Source organism: Astatotilapia calliptera, chromosome 9 (genome assembly GCF_964374335.1).
Source record: "Astatotilapia calliptera chromosome 9, fAstCal68.1, whole genome shotgun sequence".
NCBI lineage: Eukaryota > Metazoa > Chordata > Actinopteri > Cichliformes > Cichlidae > Astatotilapia > Astatotilapia calliptera.
The window spans coordinates 18,027,140-18,041,460 of record NC_137430.1 but is presented as its reverse complement, the minus strand read 5'-3'; the positions used below and the strand labels follow the sequence as shown (position 1 = coordinate 18,041,460).

Sequence of the window (14,321 nt, the reverse complement as noted above, 5' to 3'; positions counted from 1 at the left end):
TGCATAAATAAAGGTTATATAAAAGTCACTGCCAAAAACTGATTGCGGCTTCTACCTTGTTACACGAATGTTGTTTGTGGCTCAAGATGACTTTGTCATCCATAAGGGATGCATTTGACATATGTTTCACATAGTATAGCCCAACAAGTTACTTATAGCAGTTTAAATACGAGCAATCAGTTTTTGGCAAATACCGGAAATCAGTTTTTGGCACAACACCGGCTCTTTCGGTTCGGCTCACTAAAAAGAGCCGGCTCTTTCGGCTCCGAACCGGCTCTTCAGGTTGTTTTGTTGCTTTAATTAATTTATTATTAACAATAATATAAAATTATGCACAAAATGAATTACTAATGTAAAAAAGAAAAGTGGTTTTATTTATATATGTTTATATATAAATATATGCGGTGGCCCCTAGAGACAAAACACGTACAAACTCCAAAACACATTTCTAGCATGAACTGAACTTCCAAAACAGAGCTACCCAGATCAGCGTCCCCCAACCTTTTTTGCGCCACGGACCGGTTTATGCCCGACAATATTTTCACAGACTGGCCTTTAAGGTGTCGCGGATAAATACAACAAAATAAAACTAGTACCGGTACCGAAAAAAAGAAGATTTATTCATAACACACGTGAAAAGACCCAGGAAAACAGAGTAAACGATAAAAACGATAACAAAATAACGCTGAAAACCGATAAAAACCCTGAAAACCATACATTTCACACCTGAGCCTCAACTCTCGAGGCCCGGTACCAAACGACTCACGGACCGGTACCGGTCCGAGGCCCGGGGGTTGGGGACCGCTGACCTAGATCATTTAAATTACACAATTGAAAGCATATGTGTATTGTTTGTGTATTTATACACAAGCATTCATATATAGTCAAATAATAATAATAAAAAAAGTACATTTACCTGTTACTACCACACACCAAATCCGGTTGTTGGTACTTGCTGGCTTGTGTAGTCACTAGGTAACAAAAGTTCAACACTGCCCCCAGCATCCTGGAGCACTTCTGTTGTCTTTTGTACGTGTTTTGAATTTTTATGTGCTTCTGAGGTTTTTACGTGTTTTGGAGTTTTTACGTGTTTTTACGTGATTTGAAGTTTGTATGTGCTTTGTCTCTAGGGGCCACCGTAAATATACTTTTATTTATTCACTCCACATAAAATGTAATAAATAAATCATATAATACAAAAATCAACTATTCACATTTCAACTTTTAACTATTTAAATTTTCAGCTTTTTCCTTTTACAAATTTAAAGTGACACAACACAAAACACTGCAAACCATAACACAATTAAATATAAATGAAAATATGAAAACAAAAAGAAGATGCATATTCTCTGTCATATGGGCCTGCATGAACAAACTTTCTGAATCCTTTATCATCTGCAACTGAAACTAGTTGTGGATGATTACTATACCTTTCTATTGTGACATTGTTGTCCCTGGCTCTCTCTCTCTCTCTCTCCCTCCTGCTCTGTTCCTGTGCTACTGCCACCGCCCCTCCCCCCTCTGCCCAGCGCAAAGCACAAGGCTGCATGCGGAGTGAAGCGAAAAAAAAGTGCAAGAGAGAGGGTGAGCGAAAGGAAAAGAAAAACACGGCTCGCGATAAGGAGCGGCTCAAGTCGTTCACGTCAAAGAGGCGGCTCTAAGAGCCATTTCGTTCGCAACCGACCCATCACTATCAGTGGGGGAAAAATAATGCTGGATACCCACAGTGATACAGGATGGTTCATGTGCTTGGAATGAAAGGATGCCACACCATTTGATAGAAATAGAAATAATCATCCGACAGAGGGCTGAATTCAGAAACACCCCAAAAAATGTTGTGGCAAATGAGTCCATTTTGGCCCCCAAGTGCTTGTATGCATGCTTGACAAAGTCGGGGCATGCCCCTAATGAGATGATGATGGCGTCCAGGGTGGATCTCTTCTCAGATCTGTACAACCTGAGGTGCAACCTGGTAGCGTCAGATGGACTGAAACATGATGTCTCACAGGTGTTCTGTTGGATTTAGATCAGGTGAGTGTGGGGGTCAATCAATGGTATCAGTTCCATCCTCCAGGAACTAACTCTGTTCACGAGGTTGGGAATTGTGGCATGCCAGGAGGAACCAAACCAGACATGATGAACAATGTTACAGCATAACATTCTCCATGCCCAGTTTGATTCTGCTCTTGTCTGTGAAAAGCACAGGGCACCAGAGATGGTCAACTCTGGTATTCTATGGCAAATGCCAATCAGGCTTCACTGTACCAGGCAGTGAACACAGAGCCCACAAGAGGACATCAGGCCCTCAGGCCACGCTCATGAAGTTTGTCTTGACAAAGACATTCACTTCACTGGCCTGCTGGAGGTCATTTTGTAGCTCTGGCAGTTCTCATCCTGTTCCTCCTTACACAAAGAAACAGTTACGGTCCTGCTGATGGGTTAAGGCCCTATTCAGCTTCTAGAATAACTGAATAGAATAAGTCCCCTGGAATCTCCTCCATGCTCTTAGACTTAGACTCAGCAAATATTCTGGCAATGGCACATATTGATGTGCCATCCTGGAGAAGGCGGATTGCCTGTGCAACCTCTGTAGGGTCCAGGTATCGGCTGATGATATCAGTAGTCACACCGACCCTAGCCAAATGCAAAACTAGTGAACAAACAGTCAGAAAAAACAAAGAGGGAAAAATGTCAGTGGTCTGTTTAGGACACTGTCTCATTGTTGCTCCTCTAGTGCACCTGTTGTTAATTTCATTAACACTAAAGCAGGTGAAACTGATTAACACCTTCCTCTGATCAATATGCCAGAGGTTTTAATGATATCAGCTGCTTATTTGACTCAGAAAATATACAGGGCAAAGCCACACCCGGCCTCAGGCCACAGTGTTTGTTGCCCTCATGTGATTTTTATGTATATAGCAAGGGAGGAACTCAAATCTTGGCTCCCTTATGAACAAATGAAAAACATATGAATATATGATTTAGCCTATTTGAATATTTGACAAGATCCAAAAACTTACAGTGAGGATCCTGTGCCTGTTGTCATAAAAGGAAGCTACAGTAGTCATTGTTATGCCAATATCAATGTTTATCTATCAATATATTATTTATTTTTTTAAACTAATTTCTATTTTTGCCATTTCTATGTTTCACTTTTGGAAAAAGGGAAGGGCAAGCTGCTTATTGAGCTCAGGCAAAGGTAATCACATGCTTGCAGTAATCATTCAGATTACAGGAAATCCGCTGAGGTGTTACATAACTTCACCTGTCTACGCCTATGTGCTCAGAGCAATTAAAAGGTATGTACACAGATCGTCGTGCACGAGTTTTCTGTTATCAAGTTTTAAAATATGTGGAAACCCGGGCATTTCGTCACTTGCTGGTGATATCAGATATGAAACTGTTACAGGGAAGTGTGAACTGTGACCCTGTTCCTATACACGTATACACATTTCCGACCTGACTGTATAGTTATGTGAGGTGGAGCCCTTTAAAAGAGAAAGGACAGCGGCATTTACAGTTTCCTTCCCTGAATGAACACCTCTCTCCTCTCAGAGTGCACTGGTAAGTTAAAATGCTTGTGTGTGTTTGTTGTAGCCTGATTTCAGTGTGATAACACGCAATGATAACTGTGTAGACTGAATATTATCAAACAGATCTGTAAATGACATCTGAAAATTTTATAAATCAGCTACCTGAACATAAACTTTTTTTTTTTTTAATTGCAGTGCTGTTTTATTCAAAATGTTTCTTTTGCCAGCTTTTGAAAATTCCTAATTGAACAACATAGATTTGGCTTATTTGTTGTGTGAAATGTAAGAACAATCCAGTCTCTTATGTAAGAGTTCTAATGCTCTGATTTGCCCTGATAGAAATAATCAATAATTGTTCTATTACATAAATTAAGTGCTTATCAGGACTTTTTTATGTGTTCATGACATGGATCAAAGGTCAGTATCACGCAGCACCTGACTAAAGTCACGCTGCATTTCATATCAATGACAAAAACAAGCAGCAGTTTGTACAAGACAAAATGTTACACACACACACGTATATTATATATATGTCTTTCTTTGTGTGCCTTCTTTGCAGATTGACCAGAATGGCCCCTGAAACACTGGAAAGGGTCCACAGCAGCATTTCTCCAGACCCTTCAAAGCAAAACTGAACTTCAGGCAAAAGCACATCTGTCTGCAACACAGACGGATACTTCAAGTTTCAAGTGACAACACGATGCTTCAGCCAGACATTCGGTACACCAAAGTGCGATGGCTATTAACCATCGCTGGAGTCTTCCTGTATGTCGGGGACATTTGGACAGACATTGTACTGGCTGTGAAATATTTTCAAGAGGAACAATACGTCTGGACTGGGTTCACCGTGATGTTTATTCTGATCGGGCTACTGGTTACTCAGATCTTCAGCTATGCCTGGTACTGGGATGACTTGAATGACCCTCTCTTAAACCCTGAAGGAAAAAAAGAAATATCAGACATGTCAAAACCTGGGCTTGTTGTCCTGCATGCATTTGGATTTGGCATCTTTACCAGGTATGCCATTAAAATTACAGCTTTCATGAGACCACAGTAGCCGAAGTAGGATATGACCTTTGAGTTTAACACCTGCAAATTAACTTGAGGTTGCTTGCTGTACCTACAAAAAGGAGTGCCTGCATGTTGTGAGTCAAAACGTGCTTTATGATAATCACGCACATTGACAAAGTGGTATTTAATAAACTGGAATGCCCACATTCAAGCTGTGTTCAACTTGTTGTATGGCATTAAGATAAAAGCCTTACAAATGAATCACTGTCTATGCAGCAATAGCACGCTATGCAATAACACGTGCACTGCAGGGTGGCAGCTTGTTTGTTTTCATTGTGTTTGCCTTGTCTCTAGGTATTACCACCTGCTGAAAGAGGGTTTCCAAGTGGTTTGGACGAAATCAAATGGCGATGGGGTGGATAAGCTGAGGGAAGTTCACAAGAAGCTGTTTTGCGTGGCCACCGATCTGAGCATGCTCAAGCTCTTTGAGACTTTCCTGGAGAGTGCCCCCCAGCTCCTTTTACAGCTTTACATATTACTGGGCCACAACGAGGTCTCAGTCATGCAGTGTAAGTAGAGACAAAAGATACTCTACACATGTGTGCGAACTTGAAGAATCACTACTTACACTGCCTGTTCTTGTCTTTCAGGTCTATCTGTGGCCTTCTCCTTCTGTAACATTGCATGGTCACTGGTGGACTATCGCCGCTGCCTGCGGAGATCTCTCCCCTATATCAGAGAAATGCCCTCTGGCCTCCCCACAGCAATCTACCTCCTCTACAAAATTTGTACCATCACCAGCCTCATTCTCAGCTACAGCCTCCTTCTCATACTGAGTATCTACACCACAGTAGCGCTCACTGTCCTCTGGCTGCTGGCAACAATATGGACACACTTGCTTGAAACCAAATTCTGCTCAAGCAGAAGCCTGGAGTTTCTCTACAGGGCAGTTGCAGGAGTCATCCTGACATTCACATTTTTTAATGTGAAAGGACAAGACACAAAAGTAGCCATGACCACCTACTACATTTTCTGCACCGTTATTAACATTATGTCGCCGTCGTTGATGGCTTTGTTGAAGCCGGAGCTGCAAACAAGCACTTTGCTGCTGACAATCAGCGGTTTAATCTGTGGATGCTCAGTGCTGGGACTGGTGTGCCTCATTTTGTACTACGTCCAACTGCATCCCAGAAGGGTGCAGCGCGAAGAGGATGAGGTGGACGACCCGGGAAAGGAAACAAAGTCACTTGCAAGAATCAAGAACTTCTTGAAACCTTAATGAAGAATTTCTTTTTCAAATTAGTGTAAAAGGGTTCAAAAAGACACACACAGATTCAACCGGCCTAACGATTTCACACGGAGATAAAATAAAGGAGCTTTTAGAGGTTTTGAAGGTACCATTTGCACTATTGGTGGCTAGCTAGACAATAATATATGTGGTTGAATGTCTATTTTATTTTTTCTTTACCTATTTATTCTTACAATGTGCAATACAGTAGGTAATCTGCAAATATTAATGAAAGCAGAATTATCTCTTGATGTTTTCACATGACTTTTAAATCTGAGAAGAAACTGAAAGACAAGATTAATAAAATAAAGGATTTCCCCCAAGTGTGTGTAGTATAATATACCAGTGATGAGAGCAACATAAATACATTGTTGTGCTTCTTAAAGGCTTGTTTGTCAGTGCATCACCCCACCCATATTAGCATTTCTACCCTTAGCAGCTTGGTGAAGCACCAACCAAAGCGTTGTGCAGTGTAACATTTGTATATCCAAATCTTGCAAGTGGACCTGTAGTGCATATGCTCAACACAGGATGGCGCCATTATCTAGGCTGTGAGCTCAATGGTGGCGTGAGCAACAGTAACAAAGCCACCAAAGTTGTTCTTTTAGTAAGAAAGCATGAAAGATTACTTAAAGATGGGGTCAAGTCATTTTTAATCCCTCTAATGTTTTCTCCTTAACATTTTCCATAATCTTTAAAATTATACTGTAGTTGATTTTTTAGGATTCCTAAGTATACTATTTAAGCCTTTAACCTATATATCATTGCCTTATTTCGCTTGTTTTTGCCGAAAAGTAAAAAAAAAAAAAAAAAAGTTCAGCTGATCAAGTACAGGATCACACACAAAACAGGAAAGCTGGACAGTCGAGATGCTCACCAAGAGTTGAAGAGTGGATCATCTACCACTTCAGTAATGTCACTGAACTTGAATATTACTGTAAATGTAGCTACCAGAAGGATCCTCAGCATCCTAATACTCAGAAACTGAAAGGTGGCAACTAAACATCCCCCCTCCCCTCTTGAGAAGTAGTGAAGACAGGGGGTCATGGATGAGCTAACCAGAAATAACAAACCACTGCTAATTTTGTTTTGACTACCAGCAAAATATTGTATGAGTCAAGCCGGAGAGAGCTGCGGACGCTGTTTCTTCCTGGCTTGGGCAGAAAAGGAGGGGAGGGGAGGGTGGCCCAGTGTGAGCTCACCTGGGAGGAACGCTGACAAACCGCAGGGTCCAGAGAGCACGATGGTTGTTGGCTCTCAAATAAGCGCAGCACGTCCCCCTCCACCCCCACCCTCACCCCTGGCCTTCCTTTAATTTAGCCAAACTCTGAGCTTTCTGACTTGTTTACTCCAAGAGGCCACTTTAACTTTCATCTGTCGGTTGTGCCGTGTCAGAAGCACTCCATAAAATGACAAATTTAAGTGAGCAACTTTTGTTGGAGAGGAAATGAATCACTGCCAGGTAGTGCACAGAATTTTACTGTGGAACCTCATCGGACACACTCCAACTCCACGGCGTGCATTTGATTTGTGCGTATTTAGAGAACACAAAGGTGATTAGATATAGTTCAAAAAGACAGAAATGTATGTGTAGATTGTCCGTGATGCTGATTTTTAACAACTTTCCTTTGGGTATTAGCACCTGCAGGGAGGACTCTCAACCAAAATCACATCAACCTTTGCATTTAAGATGATGAATGCGCACCTCTCTGCCCTCTACTGTATATTTCCTCGGGCTCAGTGAACTAATGCAATGTAAATCTGCCAGAGGGATTTTTATTGGGAGAAGACACATGTGTCTTGTGCTGGAGTCCTAAGCAGTCTATCTCTCTGTGGTCTTTGTCGAACTACATATGGCGGTGACTCACCACTGATAGCACTGCCAGGGAACAGTCGCAAGCCATTGGGATAAAATGTGTTGAGTAAAGCATTACCTCCCTGTCTCCAGGAGAAAACAAGCAGAGAGAACGCTGGCGTTGACAGCCTCACAGTAATTTCCACTTCTGGCACTGAGAGCGTAATACCCAGTAATCTCTAACTCCGATCTCGTTGAAATGCGCCTCCAGAAAATGCTGGAGCGCTCGGTGAGAATCTGAGAAACTAGACCCAGATCAAAGATGAATCTTCAGAGCACCACAGGTCTCCATTTTGCCAAGTAAAGGCCTGATCTTGCGGTGCTATCGAACACTCGCACAACACGGCAGCAGTACCAACCCAAAGGCATGCAATCACCCACTGTCACCGCCTCAGCACCGGCTCTGATTTGTCTGATTTGAATGGCACTCCATGTCTACGTAAACAGTCTTGACCGCTGACCTTTCCATAACCACCGCTAAACTTTTCACCAAATCTTATCTTTTTGTTTTCCATCACTACATCCTGGAACAGCCGGTCAGAGTTGGAGAAACGAGGGGGGGGGATTCCTGGCATACACCATCCCCACAATTTGTACAGACACAATAAACCCGGGAAGGCAGGCTGTTTTTCATTAGGGCTTCAAAGTCCATATAAACTATGATTAATGAAGCCCTAAGATGCTGTATGTCTTTAATTATTATGGCTTGACTGCTACACCAGTGCCTCAGATGCATTAGCAGTGTTGGCGATCTGTACACGTCTGCCTGGCTCGTTCTGACATGGCAGCGTCGCCTCATTCTGGGAGAATTCCTCAAATGTGGAGGAAGGGAGTGATAGACCCCCCCCCCCCTCCACCACCACCACCCCCCCCCCCCTTTTTTTTTTTTTGCAGTGGCACAGAAATTTCTTTAATCACTGTACATGCACACTTACAAATTAGGTTGGGCAGTGACAGATTGGAGAGCAGGCTGAGTATAATTACATGCAGTGGGCTGGTGTGTGTGATCACAGCGTGGCATTGCGTTACCCAGAGGGTTCTGTAAATAAAGCTCTCGTACAATGAATGAGGATATTGTATGCATTATGGTGGGTACAATGGTCTTACCATCGTTACTACTAGGATTTTTGCTACGGAGTAGCTGTCAGTCTTGTATGTCAAGAGGCACAATGAGGGAAAGTCAATCTGGGATTAAGCAGAAATTACTGTATATGAGGTCAGTTGTTGCTATAATTCTGACATAAGGCATCAATTTGCCTGAAGCAACGAGTCATCTAGCGTGGAGAATTAACCTCAGATAGACATATCTTAATTCTCGGGAGACATTCTCCTTATTTAGATATTTATTGAGCAATATGAATGTTGATTTAAAGGGATTGTCTGTTATTATATGGCCCTAATATTTGCTCTGGTTATTATATAGCCCCACATTTTTAATTGAAAAATGGAAATCAGTGCACTGATGTGGAAAACACGTCTTAAACTGTTGACCTCATCTCTATTAAGAAGAAAATTGGTGTTCATGACTGTTTTGAGCAAACAGAACATCTCAGGTGAGAAAGGGGTTGTAGCTGATCACCTACTGCTTGCAGATTGATCCTGCTTGAGACTTAACCCTCCCTTCTATGTAGACTAACACACGATTGTATGATATAAGTTCTTTTACTGGCCTAAATCAAAACCAGTTCCTTGGAGCTAAGCTAATAGAAAATAAATGTTAAAACAATTACAGGCGTGTCACCTTGACCCCCATTTCGGCTCTTCACAAACCCACATGTGAGTCATCGTTAGAGGACTTCAAAGCTCTGAAGCAAAGCGTGCTCCCCGCTCTGCGTCTTGTCCAGCCAGTGGGACGCAGAAACAAAGAGCGAAGAGGAAGCTCATTTGTATAATCCTCATTTAGTGCAGGAGGTTTATGTTTCACAGCCACGGACAATCAGCGTGCACTAACGTAATGGTGCTACCCATCCCAGCCCGCACACGCGGTTTCTCCCGCACAGACATAGACACAGATAGAAAACAGAAGCCATGTTTATGTTGGGCACACTCCCACAGCGCACAAGATGATGGATTATCCAGTGTTCTTGTTTATTTGTGCTGTGCAGGGTAGAAATATGGGTAAGAGGACCTCATGCATACAGCCTATGTATGGCAAATACAATCAGCCGTAAAATAAGATTGCATATTATGAATGAGCAATGGGTTCACACGTACATATGCACAAGGCTGCAATCAAACACACTAGCATACACACACACATACACACACATCTTTGTGCAAGGGAAGCTTGTCTTGATTAACCTGGCTGGCAGAACCTGACATGTTTTTCCTTTTACGTCATGGCCATCAATTCTAGTTTGTCTGCAGTTTGTCTATTTGAATCTTTTGCTAATCTGGATTATTCATTGATGGCCCGTTGGACTTAAACAGGAAGTGCTGAGCGATGGCCACTGTGGTATAGTTTTTAACATCATATATCATGTTTTCTTTTTTTCTTCCTTCTGTCAAAATGGCATCAATCAGTATGGCCACCAGTGAAAGTTTGTAAAATCCGTGGACTCCCTGTGGATTAGAGCTTTACCCCGATGAGAAACACAAATGGCAAAAGAGTCTTCTGATAAGGAAATGATTATCAGGGTGAGCCATGAAAACTGTAAGGGGGCGTACAAAGCATCTGTGACTTTATGAGTATGGGGGGGACAAACGTTTTTCTCTCATACATTTTCTCTCTGAGCCGCGTACACAACAGCTTATCACCCCCTTGACAATTTTCTTTTTCGCCCAGTATCACAAAGGCCAAAAATGTTGAGTAGAGCAAAAGATGCTATGCCTGATTATAACAAGAGGTCAGGTCTTTGATGCTGGTATGGTGAAATTTGTTATACGTTAAGCCAGTGCTAATGTGATTATGGACATTGATCCATTAAATCTACTGTAAAAACGCAGCCTACACTAGTTTTGAACTCGATACTGAGAAGAAATGTGAGAGGTGAAACATTAAAGACCCTTTGATGTAATATTTAACCCATCTGCAGTGAATGGGAGGGAAATGACCATAAAACTCCTTTTGGGCCTGAGCAACAGGGACAGGTCGGTGTGAGAAATGGGATGTGTGATTTTCTCTCTGGTTTCTTGCGGTGCCATTCCAGCGTATGCATGAAAAGGGGGCAACTGCCTGTCATGATTACCCCAGAGGACGTTTTATCAGGGCAATAAAATCAGGTTCTGTGTGGCTGGAATAGACTGTGGAACTCCCCCGCCTACTGGGATCGGGCTGAGTCTCAGCCTGCCACCCCATTCCTCTTCTGCCACGGCCAATAAGGGGAAAGTTTACCTCAAGTTTGGCTAAAAAGCAACACAACAGACTCAAACTTGCCTTCAGTTTGCTTTTTAGGCTTATTATTTTACTGTAGAACCTACGAAATCCAGATGGGCCATATGCAGTATATGCCCAATCTTTTGGATATGGCAGTTTAAATATTTTGTTAAATATTTTGAACAAAAGATAGAATTTTCTTTTAATCATTTCAGATTTTACACAAATTATTTTCTTTTTTTTTTACACATATACATATATAATAGATATATTTTTATACTGATAAATAATCAATACTGATTTTAACTTACATATGATCTAGTTTCATGTGAATTTATGCTTGACAAAACCAAATATAATGAATTCTAATAGTCTAATAAAATGGCAGCTGAGACCGTCTAAGCTAGTTAGCTTAATAAAATTAGCTACAGTCTCTTTTTGTTAATAAGCACCACTGTATCAGTGTTACTTTATCAAAAGTGATTTTATTAATTGGATTTAATGGGATTTTTTTATTAATAACTGGGGTAAAATATTTGCTTAAGCTGTAGCTACAGAAATCTACACAAACAGGCAGATTTAAACTTAGCATCGCTAGCTAGCTTCTTTCTGTAATAGCAAATGCGATGATAGTTTAAAAAAATACTAAAACCAACTTAAACATTTTCATGGCATACAATTTTTCATTATGGCAAAACAATAAGTCAGAGCTTTTTACAGTTTTGAGCAAACAGGCTACTGTGGTTTACTATTGCCTTTTATCTAGAAATGCTCGGTGTTCATACCTCTAACATTACTGAAAATACAGTCCAACAGGGGACTTTCACAAGGCCATAAGGACCTAATTTTATTGTGGATCAGCAGAAATTTCCAAGTGATCCTTCTTTTCTTTTCAAAATGTGTCTTTCTCTTTTTTCTCAGAGTAATTTGTTTAGCACATATACATGAGGTAGTCTTTAGTTTTGTCTGAATTCATGGTCCTGCTATTGACAATTAATGATGAAACGTTCCACCAGCATCATTTCACAGAATTAATCAGGAATCCGATAACTAGAGAGTCGCCCCCTTGCCTAAAAAAACCAACCTTCCAACTTCCTCAAACTTATAGAAAGCAGAAATGCTCGGCTCACGTGACTGCTGCTATCTGTTTTCATTTGAGTGTCAAAAAGCTATCAACATGGCATCTCAATGGGATGTGCACAGTGCAAGGCCTTTTGGTCTAGCCCGTAATGCAACAAAGGTGTGGTGACTTAGTAATCTCCTTAAAAAGGGTCCCTGGCAAAGCCACGGGTTCACTCCTGGGCCCCAGAGTCTACCAGAGGAAGCTACCCCCAAACCACCACCAGCACCTTCAGATCTCAACTCAGATAAAGCACACTGATGACATCACCGTCTCCCCCTCTTTAAAAAAAAAACATCCCAGTGGTCTTCCCTTATTAGCATGTGCAGTGTAGCGGGCAGCGAGAATAATAATGCGCTCTCCCTCTCACACTGACTGAGCTATTTGGTTGAAACCACAAAGCCCCAGGCAGCGGCCAAGCTAAATAACAGTCAGAAGGAAGATGGTCATAGCATTACAATTAGAGGCAGTTTATTTTGCATTCTGCCTATGCCAAGGGGATCTCAGGCTGTAATTTCTGCCAAAGATGTTTGAAAGTTTAAGTTGTTGGAGAAATCTGTGGAAAGCTTATGAAGGTTTCAGATAGAGGAGTGCGGTCAGAGGTGACTCTGGGTGAAAGTTGACCGGGGGAAGTGGAAATGAATTAAAAGCTGTTTTTTTCCTTTTCTTTTTTTTGGACAAAGAATGTCTGCTGGTTTGCTCAAAGGTCAGGGAACGTACATAAGAGCAAGCAAGAATGAATGAAGTGCTTTATTCTTAATAAGTCATTGGAGAGCTCAAACAAACAGCCCCCTGCTTTTCCAGATTGGCAACGTCTTCTGTGATAGGAGTTTTACATTTGACATAATTATTATTGATCATTTTATGGAGCAAAAGTATAGTTTAGGCCACCCAAGGGTCCCGTCCACGCCGGGCTCCATGCATACCCAAATAGGGCTCTGAGTTCAGGCAGGCACATGTGGGATTTCCTCCCAGGAAACACACACCGGCAGACACATACACACAGAGAGACTTTTAGCATTATTACAAAGCTCTGTTCAGGGTTTTTGGCTTGTGTAAAATATTTAGCTTATAAGGCCCTTTGCTGCTTTCTCAACCAACGGGGTGAGGTCTGCCTGTCGATGCGGATCACATTTGCAACGGTAAAGATTTCAACTTTTAGGAATATGGTCCACTGGGCAGCTCTGAATGGACTTTTAGGATTCATTAGAGGAAATATACAGACTACCTGCTGTGTCATTTTCCTGATGGAGCATCTGAATCTGCCAATCATGAGGTTAGACGAAACATAATATTAATGTATTAGATTCAAAAAATTTACGAGGGGTCCACAGGCTGTCAACTAGTGGTCACCAGAAAAAAATATAAGTGTAACCGCACCACAAATATCAAGTCAACAACAACATGCTGATAGCAGCTTTCATGCTGATTTGGCATGAAAAATAGCTTTTAAGTATCATGATAAAAGTTCATTTACTTTGATAACAGCAGATTTTTGCTTAGTAGTTAATCAAGCCCATGATGTTATTATTAAGCCTATAATTATTACTCTTATTTCTACTGGTTAGTGTATTTTTAAAAATCTGGGGTATGGTTTGGGCTGAATTTATTTTAAGATACTATCTGACTTTGTGTGTGTATGAATAGCTGTGTTCCTGGTTCATTTCTGTCCAGTAGATGGCGGTATATATACACGAAAACACATATCCACGGCCCCGGCCTTCCGGGGCTCCAGTCACCGGCTGCCCCTGTGCGACCAGAGGCCAGCAGTCAGACACCTGATCGGCCTCATTACACTCATCTCCACTCTGCAATAATTAGCCCGACGCTTCGGCTGGTTTCAAGCAAACTGTGCTGTGCCTAATTAGATTTTCAATAAATACCGTTCAGTGATTTGAGACAATTAGCCTGCCACTCCTGTGTCTTCGATGCAAAGCTGTTCGTTGCATTTCCAGAATTCCCGAAATCAGCGCAACTAATGTCGTAAACGATTATGAAAAATATGCATGCATTATAGTAATAAGGACAGAAAAGAAAAAATAATTCTGGATCATATTCCTTTAGTGATGGTAAAGAAAAGGAAAGAAATTTAATATATAACAGGCTAAATTTACTCCCAATTTTCATTCTATTTTTCCAAGTCGATGACAAAAAAAATGTGAAAAAAGTTGTAATATTCTATTCTTGTAATTTTAGAA

At 41.3% G+C, this 14,321-nt stretch overlaps 1 protein-coding gene across 1 annotated transcript; it reads left to right on the top strand.

Annotated features, from left to right (window-relative positions):
- The first annotated feature begins 3,362 nt into the window (after window positions 1-3,362).
- Window positions 3,363-6,155, top strand: xkr9 (XK, Kell blood group complex subunit-related family, member 9). The gene is made up of 4 exons (XM_026180662.2): window positions 3,363-3,564; window positions 4,093-4,550; window positions 4,899-5,113; window positions 5,195-6,155. The coding sequence occupies exons 2-4, from the start codon at window positions 4,234-4,236 to the stop codon at window positions 5,821-5,823; spliced, it is 1,161 nt and encodes a 386-aa protein (XP_026036447.2). The 5' UTR covers window positions 3,363-3,564; window positions 4,093-4,233; the 3' UTR covers window positions 5,824-6,155.
- The last annotated feature ends 8,166 nt before the right edge of the window (window positions 6,156-14,321 follow it).